Consider the following 24,869-nt stretch of genomic DNA (forward strand, 5'->3'; position numbering starts at 1 on the left):
ATGTGACTCATTGGTGGCATCAGAATTCTTCCAGTTTTCAAAGTAGGTGGCTACATGCTAAGCTCAGCACGCCCTTGTACCATGTAATATGTAGTGCACACCTTGCACCTGAGAAGTTGCTGGTGTGAAATACAGGTTTCATGATAGTCGTCTGTGAGTGAGTGGGTGGGTGAGTGAGTGGGTGAGTGAGTGAGTGACTGGGTGCGTGGGTGGGTGAGTGAGTGGGTGGGTGCGTGGGTGGGTGGGTGGGTGAGTGAGTGAGTGAGTGAGTGGGTGAATGAGTGAGTGAGTGAGTGAGTGAGTGAGTGGGTGAGTGGGTGGGTGAGTGAGTGAGTGAGTGAGTGAGTGAGTGGGTGAGTGGGTGGGTGAGTGAGTGAGTGAGTGGGTGGGTGAATGAGTGAGTGAGTGAGTGGGTGAGTGAGTGAGTGGGTGAGTGAGTGAGTGAGTGGGTGAGTGAGTGGGTGGGTGAGTGAGTGAGTGAGTGGGTGAGTGAGTGAGTGGGTGAGTGAGTATGTGAGTGAGTGAGTGGGTGAGTGAGTGAGTGGGTGAGTGGGTGAGTGGGTGGGTGAGTGAGTGAGTGAGTGGGTGAGTGAGTGAGTGGGTGAGTGAGTATGTGAGTGAGTGAGTGAGTGAGTGGGAGGGAGGGTGAGTGGGTGAGTGAGTGAGTGAGTGGGTGAATGAGTGAGTGAGTGAGTGAGTGAGTGAGTGGGTGAGTGAGTGAGTGGGTGAGTGGGTGGGTGAGTGAGTGAGTGAGTGAGTGGGTGAGTGAGTGAGTGGGTGAGTGAGTGAGTGGGTGAGTGAGTGAGTGGGTGAGTGAGTGAGTGGGTGAGTGAGTGAGTGAGTGAGTGGGTGAGTGAGTGAGTGAGTGAGTGAGTGAGTGGGTGAGTGAGTGAGTGGGTGAGTGAGTGAGTGAGTGGGTGAGTGAGTGAGTGGGTGAGTGAGTGAGTGGGTGAGTGAGTGAGTGAGTGAGTGAGTGGGTGAGTGAGTGAGTGGGTGAGTGAGTGAGTGAGTGAGTGAGTGAGGGAGTGAGTGGGTGAGTGAGTGAGTGAGTGGGTGAGTGAGTGAGTGAGTGAGTGAGTGAGGGAGTGAGTGGGTGAGTGAGTGAGTGAGTGGGTGAGTGAGTGAGTGAGTGAGTGAGTGAGGGAGTGAGTGGGTGAGTGAGTGAGTGGGTGAGTGAGTGAGTGAGTGAGTAAGTGAGTGAGTGAGTGAGTGGGTGAGTGAGTGAGTGGGTGAGTAAGTGAGTGAGTGAGTGAGTGGGTGAGTGAGTGAGTGGGTGAGTAGGTGGATGAGTGGGTGGGTGCTTTTTTTGTAGCCTAGGCTGCCCTCAAGAATGCAGCCCCATGCTTCAGCCTGTAATGTATAGGCACTCTATAGACTATATATCCTGTAATGTATAGGCACTCTATAGACTATATATCCTGTACTCTATGGGATTATAGGTGTGCGCCACATACCCAGCACTGAGTCCTAGTTTCAGACCTGTGCCCCTGGATTACTTAGGCTAGAGTGTGGTTTTTATGAACCCGAGGTTTGGCTTTGAAAAGAGTTGAGGGGGCTGGTACTGAAGGTAATATTGTTTTGTTTCTTATTGTTGTAACTTGACCACTGTCCTTGAGTCTGTCAGCATCCTAAAGCCATACCAAAACCTACAAAGTAATTAAAAAACCATTTTCAGTGAAAATACATTTTAGAAAAATGACAGAAGACAGTTCATAGACTGACTAGGAGAGAGGCCTACAGGTATGAACAGCCATAGGTAACTGAGCAGCCCTCTCATTTCACCCTGCACTCAAGGGGCTATTTGGTTTTTGGGAAAATCTGTCTATCCTGCTGACTGGCTCTAATCTTTCTGGGTGGCACTTCACCCTCTGTTCATTGTTTATAATGTAAGGGAAGTAGTGAGGTTTACTAGTGACGATATAAAACCAGCAAAGCAAAAGCAAACGTCATCCCTACCCTTGTTAGTAAGGAAGTGAACACAGACAAGTCAAAGCAGTCACTACAGTGCGGTGGTAAAGAGTCAAGCAGAAGGGGCAGACCAGACCGTGCAGGCTGAGTCTGGCTGCATGGCGCATGCGCTTCCCAGGCACTTTGGTCTCTGCTTACAGAGGGCTGCTCCGTCCAGCTTTTGTTTTACATTAGCAGGGGTAACGCAAGCTCTCCTTCTTTTCCTCACTCGCCTTCCAGGGTCTGCATAGGAGTAGTTAGTGGAGCTCGATATTCAGGATATTGCAGGTAGCTGGACAGGGCAGGCTGTCCGTCACGGAAGGCAGTCTGGGATTGCAGTTCCGGCTTCACTGCTTCCCAGCAGGTTAGTCACGCCAGGCTGAGAAGCCGCATTTGTAATAAAGCCAGAGCCAATCATTTCCTTCCTGGAGAAGCTAAGTGTGTGATGGTCAGACTCACCACACGTAGACTACAGAAGTCATCACACCTCCTTGTACTAATTGCTCGCTGGGCTAATTACGTCCTAGAGCTCCCTCAAGATAGATGTGCGGTTACCTCTGTTATTTACTAGAATGAGGGATAGAAGGTAACAAAACCGGGTAGAGGGGCAGTGAAGAAAAAAGGAGTGTGGATGCTGCGCGCCCTCAGCAGTGTTTACTCCAGCTCTGATGCTGTCCCGGGTGAGAGAAGAGGGATCTGGGAGGGGCTCTGACTGGGGGAGTGGGCTGGGGCTAGGGTTTCAGGTAGGATCGAACCATGAAGATGAACTTGAACGTGGCCTCAGGTAGCGCTGCAGTAGCTTCTGAGCTCGGACATGATGGCTGCTTTATTGCGAGAGCCTCCAGCCTTAGTGCACACAAGTTGCGTGGGTGGAGGGATGGTTTTGTTCTGCTTGATCCTTATGCAGCCAGGCTGTAAGCTTGACGTGGTCCTGACACCAGAGGTGCTTACATCTCACTTCTTACGCTTGCATGAAGAGTCTCATATGCAGGTGGATGAGCGATGCTTCTGTAAAACGAGTAATACTCTCCATTTTAAGTGCTTGAGACTCAGTAAAGGCAGGTGTGACGCGCCTCCGGCCAGGGCCCACCACGCGCCTTACCTTTCGTGGCTCCTCCTCCTGTAGGGCTTTCTTTGTAGGAAGGATTGAGGGCAGGGGCAAAAAAAGGATCTGTGGAAATCTCATCAGGGCCCATGTGGAGTTTGCAGGTGTGTCTCGTTAGATGCTCCCGGCTCGGAGGCCGTCTGGCTGGCTTTGCCTGTAAAGATCACTCTATTGTTTGCTTGCTTGATGGACCAGGTGTGATTCGTTTTCCCATATTTATATTAAAAGACTGAGTAGCTCTTCAAATTATGTTTTATTCTTCTTAATTCTCTCTTAATTTTTTTGGCTACATTTATTTAATTTATTATGCGAGTGTGCACCCATGCCACGGTGTATGTACGGAAGTCAGAGGACAACTTTTGGGAGTTGGCTCCCTCCTTTCACTACGTGAGCTCCAGGAATTGAACTCATTTATGTCATCAGACTTGATGGCAAGTGGCAATACCCACCGAGCCATCTCGCCAGCTCTGTCTTAATTCTCTTGGACAGTCTTACAAGATGCCCTGCTTGCTGTCTGATGCAATAGAAACCAGCTGTAGCTCTGTGGTGGGGCTTAGATTGCTGCATGACTTTAGAGAGATGTAGAAGAGACATAGCCCTGAGGAGGAAGTGCTGATAAGAGTAAATCCTAGCCAAGAAGACTGCTCTTCAGCCAGTCCTTGTTTATAGAGCAGATACCCATAGTCTTCGTGTTGGTGACCGTAAGCACAAGAGCCACGGAAGAGTTTACATCTCACTTAGCATAACTGCCCTTGGGTGCTGTGATAGAAGATATTTAGTGCTAATTTTTTAAGTAGACTCACAGACACTGGCAGGCCATCTGCTCTCATCCATCCATTTCCTGTTTGAAAGCTGAGGCCTGGGGCTAGAGAGATGACCAGCAGGTAAAGGCGCTCGCCACCAAGCCAAAGTTCAATCCCCTGGTCCTGTGTGGTGGAGGGAGAGGACAGACTCCATGCGTTGCCCTTTGACCTGCACAGATGTGCAGTAGCACATGCGTTTCCCACCTCACTCTCCATAAATAAAGGGGGAAATCCCCAGCAGCTGAGGAAGCTGAGCTGGGCCGAAGCTCAGCAGTAGGGCACTTGCTCAGCATGTGTGAGACCCTGGGTCTGGCCTCAGCAAGTGAAGCCTCACACACACCTGGAATTGGAGGCGCTGGAGAGATGGCCCAGCGGTTAAGAGCACTAGCTGCTCTTCCAGAGGACCCAGGTTCGACTCCCAGCACCCACATGGGAACTCACAACTGTCTGTAACTCCAGTTCCAGGGTATCTAATGCCCTAACACAGACATATATGCAGGCAAAACACCAATGAACAACCTGGAATTGGAGCACTTGTGAGGCCAAGGCAGGATGAAGAGGGAAAAAGTCAACCAAAAAAGCCAAGGCCTAGAAATGAGTTTTCTGTGTCTTACCTTATCTATAAGGCATGGGTATGACAGAAACCAGAGTCACAAAAAAAAGATGCTAAATAATTACGCTGGCATGTGACCTTTAACTGAAACCAGGAAAGTGCATTACTGACAGAAGAAGGATTATTCGACCACACTGTGTAGATTATACATTGGGAAAACTGGAAATCTCAAATTATAGCTATCTTAGAGTGTTTCCTAACTGTAAAAATTAATTTCATCCACTTTAATTATTGAGCTTCCATGACTAAGGACTGAGCCGAGGAAGAGAGTAAATATTTCCTTTTGCCACTGGCCAGACAGGAGACTGGGTGACTGCTTCGTGCCTTACTCATCCATCTGCTTTTAGTAGTGCTAAGTCCTACAGCCTTCCTTTCAGCGTATTTTATTCCTAGGTTATATTAGTGGCACTCCCTTTTCTTTGAATGCCAGATTGTTTGCATAGAAAGCAGTGAAGCCCTGCTGTAAATAAGATGGCAGTCTTAAACCTTTCTGTCAGCACCCTTTGTGTGTGACTGCTGTCTGTTTTCACACTTGGTTGGGTGCAGCTCTTGAGTGTGCCTTTGTAGTGTGTTCCTTCTGGTGTGCCCGGCCTCACAGCTCTGTCCTTTGCTCTCTGGTAGCTAGCTCCTTCACTCTGTAGATTTAAACCTAAATGATACCTCCTTAGCTACCTTATTTTACTAACCCTGGGGGAGGCTCCGGTCACACCACTTGCCTGGGGCATTGACACAACTGAGGGAGGCTCCATCACACCAGGAATTGCCCCATGAATTGCCCGGTGCATTGACACAACTGGAGGAGGCTCTGTCACACCACTTGCCTGGGGCATTGACATAAATGCTTCTTTGTCAAGGAAGGGTCCTCCTTTGCTTTCCTACTACTGTCCCTCCAAGAACAGAACCTGGCTACAGCAACTGGCTAGTCTGTTCTTGTTGATAAAAATGAACTCAGACCAGCCCTTTGATTTCATCTGGTGACACTAGTCATCAGCTTTAGCAAGCATGTGGCATCCTCCTATCAGAACACAGAGTTCAAGATTGACTGTGGTGACCTTAATAAATGGAAAAACCAAGTCTGGTGGGGAAATGTCTTCCCTCAGACTGTGGTAGAGGCTTAGAAAGTATACTTAAGAAACATGTTTGGGGAAAGGTTGACAGAAAGCTCGTCAGCAAATTGGGAAGCGCTGGACTCATGTCCACCTGCATGTAACCATAGCAATACAGCGAGGACACAGACAAGCAAATTCCTGGAGCTAACAGCCCAGCCAGTCTAGCCAAATGGTGGGAGCCTGTCTCAAAAGGTAAGATGGATGCAGTCCTGGAATATACTCAGTGTTGAACTCTGATCTCTACAGACAGCAGCATGTGCACGCGTGTGTATGCACACACACATCGACACACCTATGTGCACATGCACACACACATACACACATATGGGCTAAAGCATTGGCCTTTTGAAAAATGAAACCTAGTGTAGAAATGTAAGAGTTTTCGGATTTCCTGTTGGCTTTTGGTTCTTTTATTGAGAGGAATTAGTTTGTCATAAATGAAGTTTTTTATTTTAAGAAAACTATTTTCTGTACTTTGAAAGCTGAACTACTTATTTGGAAGTAGAAATTGATTTACTAGTTTGAACCATCGGGGCATGTAGTGCAGGTCGTAGCATGTGCTTTGTGGCAGAGGGATTAATCATTTACCCAGCTGCCAAGTACTTTTGTGCCTGCTGTGCCCAGCAGCACACTGAGCAGGTGGAATAAGAAGCCAGTGAGAAACAGGGGCACTAAGCGTTGATAGCGGCAGGGTGCACAGTGATTGAAGCTGTCCCTGGGAAGGGCAGGTAGGTGACAAGCTTTGGAGGTCAAAGAGTGTTCCCAGTGGATGAGTTCTTGCTTACACTTGGAAGCTCAACAGAAGCTAGTCAGGTGGAAAACAGATGTGTCACGAGACCCAGAGGCAGGAGGTGGGGTGTGTTTAGGGAACTAAAGAGCGTCCGGTGAGTCTGGAGTGTCCATCTAAGGGTAAAGGTGGATGGAAGCATGTAGCCACAGAGATGTGCAGAGTAACGTGAGAACAAAGAGGGTGGTGCTGGTTACGCTGAGGGAATAGGCACGGACTGTGCGGGCCGGCCTGCACACCCAGAACATGGTCAGCCTGTTTGTAAGCTTGTTTAGTAATGCTCGGACCCAGCCTAGGTAGTGAGTGTGGGTATTGACAGCTACTGTGTCCTAGATGCTGCATGTAAGAATTTGAGGCAGCACTGAAGGGTTTGATCAAGAGAGACACTCAGATTGCACAGCGGGACTGCAGAATGAAGTGGCCGCGATGCCTTGTTCTGTGGAGCCCGGGCTTGGGTGAGAGAAGTGAGCAGATTTTAGGTAGATTTAGGAAGCAGATGTGCCAGACCTTTCTTAGATATGGAGAGAGAGAAGTGCATAAGTAAATACATAAAAACAAAGCCCTTGGGGTTTTCTTTAAGGTGTGTTGTCAGGTGAGTGAGTGTGTTGTCAGGTAGGGGAGGCTCCACCGAGAGTGGGGACACTCAGGGCCCAGCGGTTTCATGGTGGACGCTGACTGAGGAACTCCTTCTAGGCACAGTTCCAGGCTGCTTACCACTCAGGAGCCAGGGCTTGGTGGGAAGGAAGTGAGTTGTGTTTAAGGGCTGAGAGGATGGGTCGCTGTCACCCTCAAGGCTCCACTGAGGGAGGGGGAGGGGCTCAGACTGCGTCTACAGTGAGACAGGGGTGAAGGCCATGCGCCAAATGGGATTTTTTTCATCTGAAGTGTGAGTCTCCTGTTTTGTTTTTTTCCTCAGGCCAGAAGGATTTGGCCAACGATGTCTCCTTGGAGCTAGTTTCTCTGTGTTCCTTAAGTAAGCATACTACTTTCCTACAAATTCAACATCACAGCAGTGCGCTGCTTTGTGTTAGTTGGGGCAAGGAGCTGAAGACTAAGGCGAGGCATTGCATGTCTGGTACAAGCTGAAGGCCCTCGGGTGTTCTGGGCCCAGGAAAGCTAAGAAAAGAGTAGTCGGCAGGTAACTGTTAGGTGCAGCTTCTCTAGAGAGTTTACCCTGCTGCCAGAGGGTGAGGATCTAACCTTGCAGAGGGCAAAGGGAGCGGGCGTAAGTGGCTTTCAGGAGGGCAGCTTCCAGTAGAGAGGTCAGGGGTTACTGCAGATTCTGGAAGCCTGACTGAGGCGTCAAAGGAAAGAAGAAAGGACAGACATCAAAGAAACCACAGGCACGGGCATTGAGAAGCCAGGGCCAAGTGGCCTGAGCATGCTCTGAGGGAGGCACACCTACACCTCAGCAACCCAGAACCTCAGCACATGTGGTCGCACAGAGGGAGGAGGAAGCTGTGCTTGCTAGTTTTGCACACACTGTCACAATTAGGTCAGGGAAGGCTTGCTGTTCCCGTGGGCCTAAGGCTCTGCCACTGCCATGGGCCTAAGGCTTTGCAACTGCCATGGGCCTAAGGCTCTGCCCACTGCAGACAATACACATTCTGTCAGAGCTGCATCTTTGCACTTTGACCTCAAAGCTCCCTCAGCTCCTCACACAGGGTAACAGTTTCTTAGGTAGATGCCTTCGAGTCATGCGTGTGAAAATCTGATAGGCAATGTATAAGACTACCAAAGCTGAGAGAAAAGACGAATTGAAAACTAAGCTGGGATTCCTCAGTGTAAGGATAGGCGAGTGTCTGCAGCGGGGAGAGGAGCCTGAGAACATGCTGTGTACACTGTGGGCTGTCCCAAAAGCAAGCCTCATGTTTGCTGGGAGAAAATAATAACTCTACATTAAAGGAAACAAGAAAATGTTTTGAGCCAAATATGAACCTTCACCATGGGAAATGCCATGTGAGCATTTTGGTCACAGAACAAAGGAAAGCCATGAGTCAATTTTCCAAATACATTGTTGGGAGTGCTTGAGGCAGCCGCAGCAAAGCTGGAAGGTCCCTTCAGTAGCTTCCAGAAGTTAGAGTCTGTTCAGCCTCCAAGGTGATGTGTGTGGAGCAGTTTGCCTATTAGGAGAAACTTAAGTCTGGTACTGAAGTTTGGTAGCTAGCCCAGGATAATTTTGGCTGTGACCTACATTCCTCCTCTCCATGCTCAGGATTCCAGTGAAAGGTTAGTCTGCAGGCCCTTCAGGAAAACCCAACTTCTTCAGGAAACCTCCATTCGCACTGGGGGCGGGGGCAGTGGGAGGAAGCGGGAAAACCAGAGGAGGATGCATATGCCAGGGAAAGTTCTCTGAGAAGGAAGAGGTGGGGTTCGTGTCCTCTGCAGACAGGAGATGAGGGAGACAGAGCATGCAGTGTCTCTTGCCAGTGTCCTTGGCCAGTCCTGTGGGCCCAGCTTGATTGAGCAGGGGGTGGACACACGGTTCTTCCTCCTGAGATTTGACTTACAGAGCGTAAGAGAAAGTATTGGTCAGAGGAATGGATGGGCTGAGCGTGTTCTGATTGTTTTCTTTTTAAAGTTACAGTGAACGAGGCGCTCAGAAGGTGGAAAGAGATTTGATTTATGTGCTCAGAGTAGGCGCGGAGTTAAGTGAGCGAGGTTAGACTCAGCCAGGAGGGCCCGTGTGCTCAGACTTCTCCTCCCTGCCCTAGCTCCTGAAGTTGGGGCCAAGACCATGTCTGTGCAGCCTCCCAGAGTGCCCTAAATCAGAGTTGACTGTCTCTCAGCGCCGGGGCCTTGCCTCTGCGTTCTCACACATGACTCTAAAGTGCTTTACCTTTCCTTAGGGCTTGTGACAGCCCCCTTTGTGAGCGGGTCCTTTGCACTAGCCTGTGCTGGTTAGTCAGTGCAGCGGCACATGGCTAACTCCAGAGGAGGAGGGAGACGCAGAGAGCCGTTCTTTTTCACAGTCGTGCAAGTGTATTGATTTGTGTGATCTTTCAAAACAAGTGGTAACTGTGCAGTAACATAAAACCTGCCCTTTCTGCACTTTATAAGCATGCAGTAGCTCTTTGCTCATTCTCAGCCAAACCTTGGTATTCTGCTTCCTGTCTATGAATTTACTTTTCTAGGTGTTTCAAATAAGTGGAATCAGACTATTTGTCCTTTTGTATCTGGATGCTTTCAATTAGTATAATGTGTCAAGGTTCATCTGTACAGCATGCGATCTCTTGACTATTTTGAATAATACTGTGCGAACATTGGCCAACATGTACCTGTTTGAGCCCTGATTTGAAGTATTTTGGACATAAACCTGCAAATGAAGCTGTTGAACTGTCTTTCATCTCTAAGAAGATAAAGTGATGGCTGCAGCGCTCTACATTCTCACAAATCAACAGTGGGCTTGGCTTGAGCTTTTAAAAGAACAGTGTCTGAATTTCGCAAATACGCTCAACCACAGTCATTTTCAACTAATAGTATAGTTTGAAAATGATGGAACCGCCACACCGGAAACAATGGCTGTCTGAGGTTCTGAGTCTCAGAATTTACAATCTCTTTTGACACTGCCACATGCTGCCTAAATTCCTGACCTGTGATTTCTTTCCTGAACATTGAATTGTGGCACAGTACGGCTGGACTTTGGCATCATGTGGCTCTGATGAGTAAGGGTTGAAAGTACCCTTCAGTGTCCTACAATACCAGAGAATACGGTAGTGTCTATACTTTTTATTAGACTTTCTTATCCCCGGTTTGCTATAATCATAAATTATATGATTTATCATTATTTCGAGATTAAATAATTTACTTTACAGGTTTAGAAAAGTAAGAAATCCTATGTTGACACCAGGAAACAATTGTTTTTAGATATTTTAATATTACTCAATACATTTTCATTGATTAAATACTAAACTTTGTTTGAGTGAGCTTCCAGCTTTAGTTTCTTTGATCTCTGTCTCTCTGTGTCTCTGTCTCTGTCTCTCTGTCCATCTTTCTCTCAGGATAGGGTCTTACTATGTAGCCCTGGCTGGCTTGGAACTTGCTGTGTAGATCAGGCTGACCTCAAACTCACAGAGATCTACCTGTTTCTGTCTCTGCTAGGATTAGAGGGGTGTCGCACCACACTCAGTTTATATTCTCCTTTAAAAAATAGCACCCAGAGTTATTATTTTTTAACAATAGTGTTGATTTGGGTTATTGCGATACCTTGCTGTACAGCCTGCGTGGCCTGGGCTCATATTTCTTCTCCCTTACTTTCTTAGCCTCCTGAGTGCTAGGCTACAGCCCTCATTCCTGGGCCAGGCTAGCATCTTATCTTTTGAGTGAATAAACATTTTACCTTTTTAAAAAAATTTTCAGCTCACAATTAAAAAAGAAAAGCAATGAAATACCCAGAGTGAGAGCTCAAACCATTTTTCTTTACTTGGTCATCATCAAGATATTATTTTGTGTGCCCCCTTCCAACTGTTTCTTAAACACATTTATACTAAGCTTATACATTATTTTCCCCTTAGGATGTGTGTGGTTTATGCATGTGTGTAAAGATATGCTTGCCCGTGTGTTAGGAGGCCCCCACTGGGCAGAAGGGGTGTCTCCTTATTATAGTGCCTCTTGTTTTTGAGGCTGGGTCTCTCTGAACCTGGGGTCCCTGTTTTAGCTGGGCTGTCTGTGTAGTGACCCCCTGGGGTCCACCTGCCTCTGCCCCCCGCCCCAGTGCTGGGCTTCCATGCACATGCACTGCACCCAGGTCTTAGTGAGTGATGGAGCTCTAAACCCAGGTCTTCATCCCGTGCAAGCACTGTAACCCCCAAGCTCCCCCAACCCTGAGCATGTGCATGTTCCTAAATGACATCGTGCTTTTGGTCTGTGATGCACCTTCAACATTTAAGGCTTTTAAGAAATAAAATGTGATTTGAGTTCTTTGTCTTTAGGCAACCTTGTTTTTAAAGACTTATTTTAAATTATGTGTTTGTGCACATGAGTGCAAGTGCCCATGGATATCAAAAGACAGTGCTGAGTCCCTGCAGCTGGAGTGGAGTGGTAGGCTTTTGTGAGCCATCTCTGTGTGTCCTGGGAACCAAATTCGGGGCCTCTCTAAGAGTAGCAGGCATTCTGAACCACTGAGCTGTCTTTCTAGCCCTCCAATGTTTGTTGTTGTTTTGGGTTTTTTTGTTTTTTTGTTTTTTTTTAATTTTCAAGACAGGGTTTCTCTTTGTATCCTTGGCTGTCCTGAACTCACGTTGTAGATCAAGCTGGCCTCAAACTCACAGCAATCAGCCTGTGAGTGCTGGGATTAAAGGCATGAACCACCACTGCCCAGCCCCTCCAACTTTTTAAAAACATTTATTTTTAACTTTATCTTTTGTACTAGTTTTTGCCTTCATATATGTCTGTCACAGCATGTATACCTGGGACCCTCAAAGGTTGGAAGATGGAGTCAGTTCCTCTGGAACTGGAGCTATGGATGGTTGAGGACCTCTGTATGAGTGCTGGCAACTGACCTGGCTCTTCTGCAAGAGCAGCAGTGACCTTACCCACTAAGCCATCTCTTAATGGCTCACCCAACATTTTTATGGTGAGATGGGTGCGCACCTTTATTGTCTTTAATAAGGCTGCTGTCATTTCATCTTTCAGTCCTCTGTACGTTCATTTACATTCCATCACTGAGAGTCTATAATTTGATTCTGATAGCTTGCTCTGGTGTGTGTGTGTGTGTGTGTGTGTGTGTGTGTGTGTGTGTGTGTATGTATGTGTCTGTCTGTCTGTGTCTGTGTGTGTGTTCTCGATGTGGGATATATTCAACTTCTAGAATCTGTAAATTTATAAGAATTAGACAACATTTGTATTGGTTCTTCACATAGATTTCTTTCTTGCTCTGGTCCCCAAGTCCTTCTGGGACTCCAGCTAGATTGTAGCGTTGTCTCACAGGTCACCAAGGCTCAGCTTATCATTCCAGCCCGTGTCCTTTCTGCTCATTAGTCTGCTTGAGCTGCTTCTAGCCACCTGGCCAGGGCCCCGGTGCGTTCGCCCATGTTGTGGACTGGACGTCACTCCACTTGATTCTTGTTCATAGTCCATTGATTTCTTTTACTGTGATCATGTGTTCTTTCTTTAACTTTGTGTGTTTCTACTGAATTCTGTGTTGGTTCTGCAGTGGTCACATGTTTTATTTCTTGGTCTTACCATTAGTTTGTGGTGGTTGTTGTTGGATACTAGACATTATATGGGTATGCAACCAGTTCAATTCTTTCCAGACTTATTTATAGGTTTTGATGGGAGGGATATGTAAGTAACTTTTTATTTAGCCCTTCCTGCCCTACTGGGGTATATAGCCTGAGAGCTTTGTGTCCTGTCATGGGTCTGACTGCTTGGACTGTGGTGTCTCTTGCCTGTACCTGACACCTGATACCGGCAGATCCCTGTCTGTGAAGAAGGCTTTTATCCGCACTCTGAAAGACAGGTTTCATCAGGACTTCCATCCTCCTGCGGTCCCAGCCTGTATTTCCCACTCCGTAGGATGGTGCTTGTTTGGGCCTGACCCCTTTCCTAGCCGCTGGGCTGGAGTGCAGTTCCCTCAGCAGCTGCTCTGGGCTCACCCACGGTCCCTTCTCTCACAGCGCCTCTTCCCCAGCAGCCTTGTTTGGGTTTTTCTCTTTCCATTTGATTCTATTTGATGTTTCCTCTGTGCGGCCTGCTGCCTCCCTTGTATTAGAACAGTGGTGTTGACGTGCTGGAGTGCAAGCCTGCCTTCACCTGTGGCCATCTTTCTGTGGTGTATTCAAGGACGCAGCCGCAGCTCTCCAAACACTGCTGAAGGCTGCGCGATAGCCTGGTCACCTCAGCTTTTTTCCCCTCTGAGTTTAGGGAAGTTTCAGTCTCGGCGAGGAGCTTAAAGCACAAGATATGCGGAATATTTTTATTTATTTATGAGTGAAGTGTTTTAAAGACTCTTTTGAGATTAGACTTTCTTTTTAATTGAAGTGGAATTGTTGCAGTACTCAGGCAAAATTGTATAGGAAAAGTCAAGATGCTGCCTGCCGGTGATCATTAGCAGGAGCCAAGACTAACTCCAGAGTCCTCTTCCTATGGCACACACAACGTGAAGAAGTTTCTGAACCTAATGGGAAAATTTGAAAGCTATACTGAGTTTGTATCGAAGAATTGGATGAAAATGTTTGAAATACTGCACAGATGGTCCCTGGTCATCAGTTATTGTTTGAGGCCTTAATGTGCTAAAAGTGAAGTTTACCTTAGTTCTCAAGTCATGGTTTGTTTCAGTATGTACATGTGGGACAAATTCATTTATAGTTTTTCCACCAAGAAAAGTGTCCTTGGGAGTTTGAGCTGGAGTATCCTGACACACACATGGAGGCTACATGTGCCCTGTTTGCACGAGTGTGCAAACTATTGATTCTGCTTTGTGTTTTATGCTTCATGTTGTTTGCTGATGTATTTTCCCAAGTCTATATGCTTCTTTTTTTTTACAGAGAAATTAATGGGTTTTGATAAGTTTTTAATTGATCTTTTGAAAGTTTCATACATTTTTTAAATGTTTTACATGTGTGCGTGTGCGTGTGTGTGTGGGGGGGTGTATGTATGGAAGCCAGGAGACAACATGAAGAGATTGGTTCTCGTTCTACACCCTGTGTTTCTAAGACTGGGCTAGACAGCAAGTTCCGTCCCGGCAGACCCACCTCTCCAGCTGTTCCCATACGTTGTTAAACAATCTTTAAGTTACCAGAGAGCTTGGCGTATCATTCCCACCTGTGTGCACGGAGACCCAGTGTGTCCTTCACTGCTTGCAGAGTTCGTCTTCTCTTCCACTGAAAGGTGGTCGTATGGGAACGTTCTTACATTTTCTGTTGCCAGGCTATGTTTTCATAGTGTGCCTTTATCTTTAAAATTGCATTGATTTCTCCCCTCTTGTTTTCATGCCTCAAAAATCTTTTGTTGGTAGTGGTGCTTGATTGTGTCCTGGTTTGTCTTTTTTTTTTTCCTGATAGATTCTTCACATCTTTCAAATATGGATGAGTTTGCCTCACCTTGGTTTTTACACACACACACACACACACACTCACACACACACACACACACACACACACACACACTCACACTCATTTGCACATACATACTACACGAGAGCACATGCACAGGCATGTACACACATAACATACACACATACACACAACATTTGTATTTGCTTCTTGCCTGTATTACTTCACACAGGAGTATAGTTTCTCCTTTGACAGAAGGAGGCCTGCACTCCCAGAATCCTTCACTGCTCTACCATGTGGTTTGGGTCTGGGATAGCTCCTTATCTCAGCTCCAGTGAGGAGTTTGTCCTCAGCCATGAGAGGCAGTCATGGGGCCTCCTGACCCTATTCTAATGCTGACTGGACACAGCCTTTGCAGGCCTCATAGCATGCTTGGGCGGGTCTGGCTGACTGGACACAGCCTTTGCAGGCCTCATAGCATGCTTGGGTGGGTCTGGCTGACCCCACCCAGTGGGCAGAGATCTGGTTTCCTTGAGATTCAGCAAAGAAGCAGGTTCTAGAAACACCTTTGATGGGCATCTGCAGATGTAACATCTGCTTTGCCTGCAGCTCTAACACTAATCCCAGAACCTCAGAGTGGCCTGAACGATAGAGTAATTATATATGCTAGGCTTTTTACAAGTCAAAGGTCATGATAGCTAGCATTTCTTGGCCTGCTAAGCAGTCACTTTTCTTCTGTGCTTTAATTTTATTACTTCATTTCTCACTCATGTCACAAGCACATGCTGTTATCCTTATCTTATTCCTGAGGAATGTGAGAGAAAAGGTTAAAGAAATAGGCTAAATTTTCAGGGCTGGTGAGCTGATAGAGTAGGGATTTGAACTTAAAGGCAGCTCCTAATCACTGGGTTGTTCTTTGCTTATCTCTGGGTCTGGGGACTTGGATATTTGCTTTCAATACCCAATAAAATACTCAATAAAAGCAATAAACACATGCTTTTACAGTCAGGAAAACAGGAAAAATAGTACAACTAAAAGTGAAGTTGTGTTCCAGGTAGTGATGGTGACAAAGAATCGTAGATGTGTTGATATGAACGGCTGAGGAGTAAACAGAAACCAATGAGCTCATGTTGCAGCTCAGCCTCGTGTGCACAAAGCCCTTGTTCAGTCCCCAGCATCAGCTCTATAGGTGAAATAGAAAACATCTGAATCAGAAATTGCAGGTCAGCCTTAGCTGCATAGAGAGATTGAGCCAGCCTGATCTATATGAGATGGGGCGGGTTATTGTGAGTCCTTTGTGTAGTTTAGTAATCGTGGGCAGGTGTAGCGCAGTGCATGTGCAAGCATGAGTCAAGTGCATAATACTGTCAATACAGGCTTCAAACTATCAGAGGCTGGGGATGGAGCCCAGTTGGTAGAAGGCTTATCTGGCAAGTCTGATGCCCCGACTTTGACCCCTGTCACCACATATTTCAGGTGTGGTAGCCCACACCTGCTATCCCAGCACACCAGAAATGGAGACAGACAGATTAGAAGTTTAGGGTCATCCTCAACCATACAAAGAATGTGAGGCCAGCCTAGGCTACACTAGATCCTGCCAAAAATAAATAAAACCCCACCTGTTAGCATCTGTGCCCTTTGTCTAGGAAGTTTATTGGTCTTAAACTTTCATATAACTTCATTATATGCAAGTGCACAGGAAACCCAGTCTTAAAAGTCCACACAAAAATAGTAATAGTAACATTAATAATAAATAGAAGATGATGATTTTAATGTACTGAAAATAAGAACTGCAGAAACAGTTGAAGAAGGAAAAAGAAGAAGAAGAAGAAGAAGAAGAAGAAGAAGAAGAAGAAGAAGAAGAAGAAGATTATTTTAATGTAGTAAAAATAAGAGCTGCAGGAACAGTTTAACCATGTGATAATCTACTGTCCTTCCAACCAGCTTCAGGGTTTAAGTAAGGGGAGGTCTGTGCTCTCACAAGCAGGAAGCATTCTCTCACAAACTGTCATGTCTTCAGTGTGGTTTTGATGTCTTAGATAGAGCCACAGACAATGCTGTACATTTCTGATCTTACTTTTATTAGTTCTTCTCAAAACACGTTTTTATTCTTTGAGAATATCATTCATACATACATATATGCATATATGCATGCATACATACATACATACATACATACGTAATTATATTCACCCTCCTCCCTATTTCAAGTCCTCTTGCTTCCACTATGTTTCTGTCCTAATTCCATCTCCTCCTCTACTACTTCCTCTTCTTCCTCCTCCTTTTTTTGCTAACCCACTGAATGCATGGGTGTGGGGCTGTGCACTGGAGCATGGGTAGCCTACAAGGGACCACACCCTGTAAGAAAACTGACTCTCCCTCCCCTAGGAGCTATCAGCTGTAAGCAGGTCCCTGCTTGCATGCCCCCTACACACACACACACACACACACACACACACACACGATGCTGCAGCATTGCCTTGCTTAATCTACAGGGAGCCACAGCTGCTGAGAGCTCATGGATGCACTGGCCCGTCATGTCCAGAAGACACTGTGTTGCCCCAGCCTTCCCCAGGCTCTGTCTCCTTGTCTTTCTGCTCCTCTTCCGTGGTGTTCTCTGAGGCTTGAGGGGAGAAGAGTGTGATGAGGCCTGATGGCGGCACTAACCCATGGCTGTAAAGACATGTATTTAGAAGGCAACTTGATGCAATGTCCATTTAGCAAAATAATGGTAGTAGGTTCTGCCCCAGGGCCAGTGAGCTGCTCCTCGGCTGTGAGTTCTTGGCTAGATTTATATTAGACATGAAGGCCCTCCTGTGGAGGGGCCTTAAATCTTATCAGTCAGGAAGGGTTTGCCCTGTATGGGATAATGCTTCCCTCTCTAAATGGTACCGGACATGGCTCTTGGTTGTCAACCAGAACCCGGTAAGACTGTTGGCTAAAAACACCACATGCTTTGGTCACAGGACTTAGAGGAATCGAGCTGGTCTGACCTGGAAACGCCTTCCTGTTGGCTTGTGTTCATAGTCTCCTAAGGCCCTGTGCAGGCTGCTGGGAGAAAAGACATCAACAAAGACCCTGTGAGCTAATAACAACTGGCCTGGCAAGATACACCCATTGGATCATAGTGACATGAATGTTATGGGTTAGCCAACTATTTTCTAATATTTCTTAGATATGATTTTTTTAAACTAGGTTTTCTTTCCTTTTCTTTCTTTCTTTCTTTCTTTCTTTCTTTCTTTCTTTCTTTCTTTCTTTCAGGTTTTTTGATACAGGGTTTCTCTGTGTGTAACCCTGGCTGTCCTGGAACTTGTTTTGTAGACCAGGCTGGCCTTAAATTTACAGAGATCCACCTGCCTCTGCCTCCCAAGTGCTGGGATTAAAGGCATGAGCCACCACACCTGGCTTAACTAGGTAATTTCTTAAGATATTCTTATATATTTTCTCTTTTGTTGCTAGAATTTTAATTTAGAACTCTTAGATCAGTGACACATCTATGTTAAAATTAAACAAGAAATACATACTGAAAATTATCTGCTCTTATTCACTTGTCTTTTGTGCCTTTCTAGGTAATCAATTTAAAAGTCATTTCTTGCTATTTAATGCTTTTGTTACAGAAATACTGGCAAATACAAATATTATTCTACCTGTGAAAAGATAGCATACTGTATACACTAGCCTGCTGTTTGCTTCCGTTGCTTGACTGTTCCTGCTGTGTCTACGGTGGAGGTTCCTCTCTTTACTGTGTTGCTACATTGTGTGCCATGGTGTTGATGACTGTCTTTGTTGCTGTTGTTTTGCTGAGAAGAGACAAAGCAACTTATAGAAAGTATAAATTGGGGGTTTGCTTATAGTTTTGTTGTTTTTAACAAATATTTTGATCATTTGAATTTTCCAATAAATATTCAGAAGCAGATGTTGGGGTGAAAGCCAGCTAGCTTAGAGAGGCAGAGAAAGTACCTAGCTGACCTTCCTCCTCAGCCGAGGTCCCAAAAGGAAGAAGGAAGCTCTCCCTTTCCATACTGTCTCAAAAAGCCCTCAGACTGAATGCCCCTCCCTTCTACTTCCTGTGCATCTCTCTGCCAGTCCTCCTGACTTCCTATATGCTCTATGTTTTTTTTTTTCCTGTTCACTCCCTATCCACTGGTTTCTTGCTCTGCCTCTTGACCTAGACTCTTGACCTAGGGTTAACTTTGTTTTTGTTTTTGTTTTTTTTAAACCCTATTTAACAATACTCAAGCAGAAAGCTCTTGGATTAAAGGTGTGTGCTGGGGCTGAGCTACACCACAACCAGATTTTTTAGTAAAAAGATTTTTCCAGTAAACAACTCAATCTCGAAGTTCACAGTGTGATCAAATATCCTGCAACACAGTTTCAGAGTTAGTCCATGCTCCTCATGAAGACATAATAGTAGCAGGCAGATGGACGAGCAGTAGCTGAGAGCCTATATCTAATCCACAGCAGAAGGCAGAATGGATAGAGAGCCAGAGCCTACACGATAGACTTCTGAAACCTCAAAGCCCACCCCCAGTGGCTCACCTCCTCCAACAAGGCCACACCTCCTAATCCTTCCTAAATAGTTCCACTAACTGGGACCCAGCCATTCAAGTATATGAGCCTTTTAGGCTTGTGGCAAGGCAGCACTTCATGGTTGGAGTGTGTGGTGAGGTAGAACCACCCACCTCATGGGCTGCAAACAAAAGAGAAGAGAATGAGGCCAGAGTCTGAAGCCTCTTTCAAGGACGCATCCTCAGTGAGTGACCTGACTCCCACCAGAGCCCACCTCTCACATGTTCTTCCTCCTTCCAGAGTCTAACACACACCTTTAATAAGTGATGTTTAGAACCCAAACTACAGCAGAGAGTAATTGAATTTATAAAACCACATTAGTGTAGCATTCTTCACCCACTAGGTTAGCAGAAATAGAAAAGTTGAGTTGTACATGTTGTTTTTATTTCCTCAGATGGGGGGATAAGATAAGAGCTGTGCCTAAGCTTTACTAATATATGGCTTGGGCTGAGCCCTGAGCCTTTCTATCTAACTATCCCCAGGCCTAGGCCTGGAAGCTTCTAGTCTCTGTACAAGCCTGGACCTTGAAGGCTTCAAGCTTCCAGCCACTGCCATCTGCTAACCGAGGCCTAGAATGTTTTCAGCTTCTGAACTGCTGAATCAGCTCACCTTTCCCAGTTCTTTCTGAACTCTGGCTGGCTTGTTCAACTCACCTGTTCTGGCTCAAGTCTCCTCTCCAAGCTGACTGACTCAAACTGGCTTCTCTTGCCTTCTCACTGAATTGCTCTGCTTGGAAAAACTGCCTCTGCACTTTACGAACTGAACTGCACTGAAGTGTACTAACTGTACTGTACTCCTGAACTCTACTCTGCTCCTGTACTGTACTGTCTCTCACGTAGCCTCTCCTTCCTGTCTGTTCTTGTGAGAGTTGGGCATATTCTACCTCTAAATCATTCTGTCAAAGTCTTCTATGAATTGTCACTTTGCCCCCCAATTAGACATCACTTTCAACATGCCTGCTTCTTTTTATAAACTACTCTTACTTTCATTGTTTGGGATTCGAGATAGTACTAAGGGTGTGTCTGTATCCTAGCTAGATCATACTGTGATCTTAGGGCATGTCTGCACTGCAGCAGGTCACACAGACCAAGAAGGTCTTTGGATGTGATTCTTTGCCAGAGCAGCCATGTTGCTGGATTAAAATTCCTCTATATTGACTGTTTTGTCTGTTTGTGAAGATGGGGAGAACCATTACACACACACACACACACACACACACACACACACACACACTCTATATCGGTTAATGGTAGATGTTTAAAGGATGAATCTCTTAATAGAAAATCTGACAAAATCCATCAAATCAATGCCTTCTGTGTGAGAAATTGAGCAACTTCTCGTATGTTCAATTGTTGTTTTTGCTTTCCTTCAGCAGTGTGTTCCTCTGCCCATCTTTCTGTTAGGCTCCTATTCCATAAATTATATAAACTCTTTGTATATTAGAATATTTTCTGATCTGAACTGCATATGTTCTATTTTTTTTTTTTGATTGATTGATTGGTTTGGGAAGGTATGTGTGCCATGGCATGTGTGTGGAGGTCAGGGGATAACTTGAGTGAGTCAGTCCTCTCAGCCTACCATGTAAGTTCCAAGGATCTTACTCAAGTCATCAGCCTGGGTGTCAGGCACCTTTAGCCCCAGAGCCATCTCACTAGCCCTGCATTACAGGTTTGCTTATGACTTGTTTTGTATTAAAGCTAGTGATACCTCTCTCCTCACCTCACCTCTCCCCTCCTCTCTTTCTCCCCCACCCTGTATATGTGTGTAGGAATAAGGATCACACCCAGGGCCTTAAGTGACATGGAGCAGACAGAATACATGGAGCAGATACAAGAAGAAGGAGTGTTTGTGTACTCCCGTCTCAGCACAGTGCGTGTTTAGGGGGATGGGCTGTGTAAGCAGGGTGTTGAAGGGCCTGGGGCACTTGAGAGCTCTGGCTCTGTCAGTGTGTACTTCTCTAGTGCCAGCCACTTACCCTATATTTGCTTTTAGACATTTCTATTGGGGGGATTGATTGTGTTTGGTAATAAACCTAGCTCCAGAATGTAGGTAACATTGAAAGAGGCAGTGCAGAAAGATCTTTTCTTTCAAAGGCTACATCGGATATAAATGAGTAGACATTGGGGTTGAGGCAGTGTGTGTAGGAAATAGTGAGGTAGACATTGGAGTTGAGGCAGAGTGTGTACGTTTTTAGATGTCATTGATAGCTAAGAGGAAAAGGGCAGGGTGACAGGGAGAGAAAATGTAGAAACAGGCAGGAGCCAAATACTAAGAGGGAGACGAGAAGAGAAGTGGCTGGGGAGCCAGCCCAGGGACCTCAGTGCTGAAGCCCAAGTCCTGCACACGCTTCATCCTCTAGGCTTAATGGCCAATGCAGGTTTGGTTTGGTTTTGTTTCAAGATTTATTTATTTATTATTATGTATACAGTGCTCTGCCTGAAAGTACACCTTCAGGCCTGAAGAGGGCACCAGATCTCATTATAGATGGTTGTGAGCCACCATGTGCTTGCTGGGAATTAAACTTAGGACCTTTGGAAGAGCAGACAGTGCTCTTAACCACTGAGCCAGCTCTCCAGCCCACCAATGTGTTTTTTTCTTGACACTTTATGAATCTTTGAAAATATGCTAATAAATCTGTTTGTTCTCCTAAATTACCCTCCATTCTGTTTTCTAAGAAATATCTCTAGTTTTTACAGTATGTTTTAAACATGCCCACACTGCTTGTCACTTTTCTTATGAGTGTCTTAGTCCATTTGGGCTGCCCTAACAGGATGCTGAAGGGTAGGCACCTTTCGAAGCGTGGGGCTCATTTTTACAGCATTATGGAACTGGGAAGTCGTGTTAGGGCCCACTTCTCTGCATCCCAGGTGGCACCTTGAAAGCTTTGTCCTGTGGAGGGAGGCCACTGGGTCCTCACATGGCAGAAAGGCCACAGAGAGTGAACCCTCCGTCACAAGCCTGCTTTGTGGCGATGCATCCTGAGAGCTAAGTCAGGGCACCTTCCTTAGGTTCCTCCTTCCAGCTCGACTGCCCCGGGCACTGAATTTCAGTGTGAGTGTTAGAGGGGCAGAAGTGCTCTGAGCATCCCCGTGTGGCGTGTGGAGGTATACGGAGTGTCCAGCTCTCTGTTTTTTTTGCTGTTTCATGTGTTGGTTCACTGGATCAGACCTGGTAAACTAGGGCTTTGGGATTCTGGACCTGGAGCTAGCTGGACTTAGCTGAACTGAAAAAGTGCAGCAGGCATCAGAAGGAGCAGCAACAAAGCGGCAGGTTGCCCTCCAGCCTGGAGCTGGGCCAGCACACTGGGCTCCACTCCAGAGGAAGCTCGCTTCCTTCCGCAGGGTACCCTCACATTTATCTCCTCCTGCCCTCGCAGCAGAGGGCTGAGGCTGATGTGACATGCTTTCAAAACTATCCCACAACATGACAAGCAGAATCCTATCTCCTGCGCAGCTGTGCGAGGAAACACCTCCACGTGGTTTCTTTGTCCTTTGTCCTGATCTGAGTAGACTGGCAGTGTGTGTCCCCTTGCCTGTCTCTCAGCCCTTTCCTTGCTCCCGGGGAACAGCTGACGGGATTTCCTGACTGACAAACTATACTGCCATTTGTTTCTTTGCAGTATTTTTTAGGAAAATTTCAAATGTGGATAGAAGTTGAAACAATTTTCCATTGAACATCACGAAGCACCATTTAAATTCTGTAACATTAAACAAATATCCGATTTATAACATGTTCACCCCGTAGACTATCTTATTTTTTTTAATGTATTTCAAGATAATGGGGTCTCCCTCCCATCCTCCTTGTGGATCTTTCATCTCTCTTAAAATAGTTGTGGTTGAAGCAGACACGAAAGGGAACAGTGGTAAGTGAACGGCTGGTTCTTGCTGTGTGGGGGGTGTTTGCTGGCGACTGGCTCAGTGGCTACAAGTGCACTGTCCTGTTTCCTAGCCATATAGGGCACCCAAGTTTCCGTTTCACTATAGCCAGGCACTTCTAAAGCAAACACTGTATCCTAGATACGCAGGATCCCCAGTTTTTAAGATGACCTTCTGAAGGAAGAGAATACGAACCATGTATTTAGAGTTGAACATTAATCAGAACCTGGGCATGCTGGCATATTCCGGGAGCCCCAGTACTTGGAGGCTGAGGTGGGAGGGCTGCCACAAGTGAGTTCTAGGCCATCTTGGGTTACAGAGGGATAGCCTGTCCCAAGCAACAACAAAAATGCTGCATCGAAGACGTAAATTCATGCTGAAGTACTTTCCTAACATGTGCTATGTCCTGGCTTTGATCCCAGCACCACACACACATGTGCACAATGTATGTGTGGTACCAATATAAATTCACACACTTTTCAACAGCCATAGCTCTTTCTGGTGAAACATGCCTGGCAATGCCTTGGGGAATACGACATTTTATCATTGCTGTCTGAAGGTTTCATTTGAAGAGCCTGAAAGAACAACTTTTCTCACACCACAAAACAACTTCCTTTAGTTTACATTTCATTTATTTATCTATTTTTTATGTGTGTGTCCATATGAGGGGTGTACATGTAAATAGACATGCATATATATATACATTTGTGTGTGGAGACCTACAGCTGGCATCAAGACTCTCCTCAGTTGCCATGACCTTATTTATTGAGGCAAGTCTACCAGCTGATCCTGGAGCTTGCTGATTGGGCTAGGCTAGCTACTTCCCGCGCTCCCGGAGCCTCCGTCTCTGCCATCCAAGGGCTAGAAGGTCAGAATTACTGGCCTTTTATGTGAGTGCTGTGGAGCCAAACTCTGATCCCCATGCTTGTGAGACAAGCAAGTTATTTATTCACGTTGGAAGTCTGAAAAGCACAGCGTGTAGGTAACCTGGCTAGCGTGCACAGTCCTGTGTAGCTCTTGGTCCAGGGGAGAGTATGGAAGAATGTCCATGACTGCCCTCTGAATCTCAGCTTCCCAGACTAAATCGCTAGAGCCCCATGCTGTCAGAAGTCACCCCAGAGACTGGCCCTTGGACTGGGTGTTTAGTCACAAGTGTGTCTCCTATATGTTGACCTGGCCTGGTGTGCCTGTGTGCCTCCATTCCTAAGTGTCCCCGGTACAAACTCCTGTGTCTACTTCTGACCACGACATGTGAAGGGCGTGGCATTGTGTTTCTTAGAGAAGCAGGTGTGTTTGGAATTGTATTTTAGGACAAACGTCTGTGTGCAGTGTGTGCAGCAGGGCTGTGGCTGTACTCCACTGTGCAGCGTCACACCACTGTGTTTACAGGCAAGCTAGGCTTGTTTAGATTTTTATGTTTGTAACTTCCTCTTTTCCTACCTCTCCCTGCAGGCTCGGGTTATGTATGATTTTGCTGCTGAACCTGGAAACAATGAGCTGACAGTGAGTGAAGGAGAAATCATCACAATTACAAACCCGGTGAGAGCTCAGTGGCTTTACAGCTCTGTGGTGCTTTAATTAGTGCCTTCCTTCTCATCAGTTCATCAGCTCACATACCTGAGTGTTGCAGCTGCTGCGTGTGAGATGCTGATGCCATAAGAACTTACAGACGCACACCTGGAGAAGTTCAGGGCCTACATGCGGCTGTGGGCACGGCTGAATTTATTCTGCCTCTTTTTGCTGGATTTCACTAACATTGGTAGCCTGCCAAGCACCCTGTGACCCATCTGGAATCAGTCCCCAGTGCTTTCTCCTTGCCCTGCCACGCTGCGTCTCTGGAGCAGACTGCGTGAGCAATGACTCTGGCCTTCCTAAGAGATCAATTCCCCAAGTGCCCTCACTGTCCTAAGCCTGACCATGCAGTGGGACCGCCAGAAAGCAGCGTATGCTAGCTTAGCTCCCCTCAGGGTCACACCGCTGTGTGGCACACAGGTCTGCGTCTTCATAAACCATCTTTGAACTTGTGTGTGCACACACAGACATTCATCTCCACACATGCAGCCAGAG

The 24,869-nt window shown here is 46.3% G+C and overlaps 1 protein-coding gene across 1 annotated transcript in view; it reads left to right on the forward strand.

Annotated features, from left to right (window-relative positions):
* Positions 1-24,869, forward strand: part of SNX9 (sorting nexin 9) — a 93,661-nt gene that overhangs the window by 14,005 nt on the left and 54,787 nt on the right. Inside the window, 1 exon segment of the mRNA XM_084777438.1 lies at positions 24,255-24,341. Within this exon segment, the coding sequence (XP_084633564.1) occupies positions 24,255-24,341 (87 nt within the window).

Source organism: Acomys minous (assembly GCF_964271855.1).
Source record: "Acomys minous genome assembly, chromosome: 3".
Classification (NCBI taxonomy): domain Eukaryota; kingdom Metazoa; phylum Chordata; class Mammalia; order Rodentia; family Muridae; genus Acomys; species Acomys minous.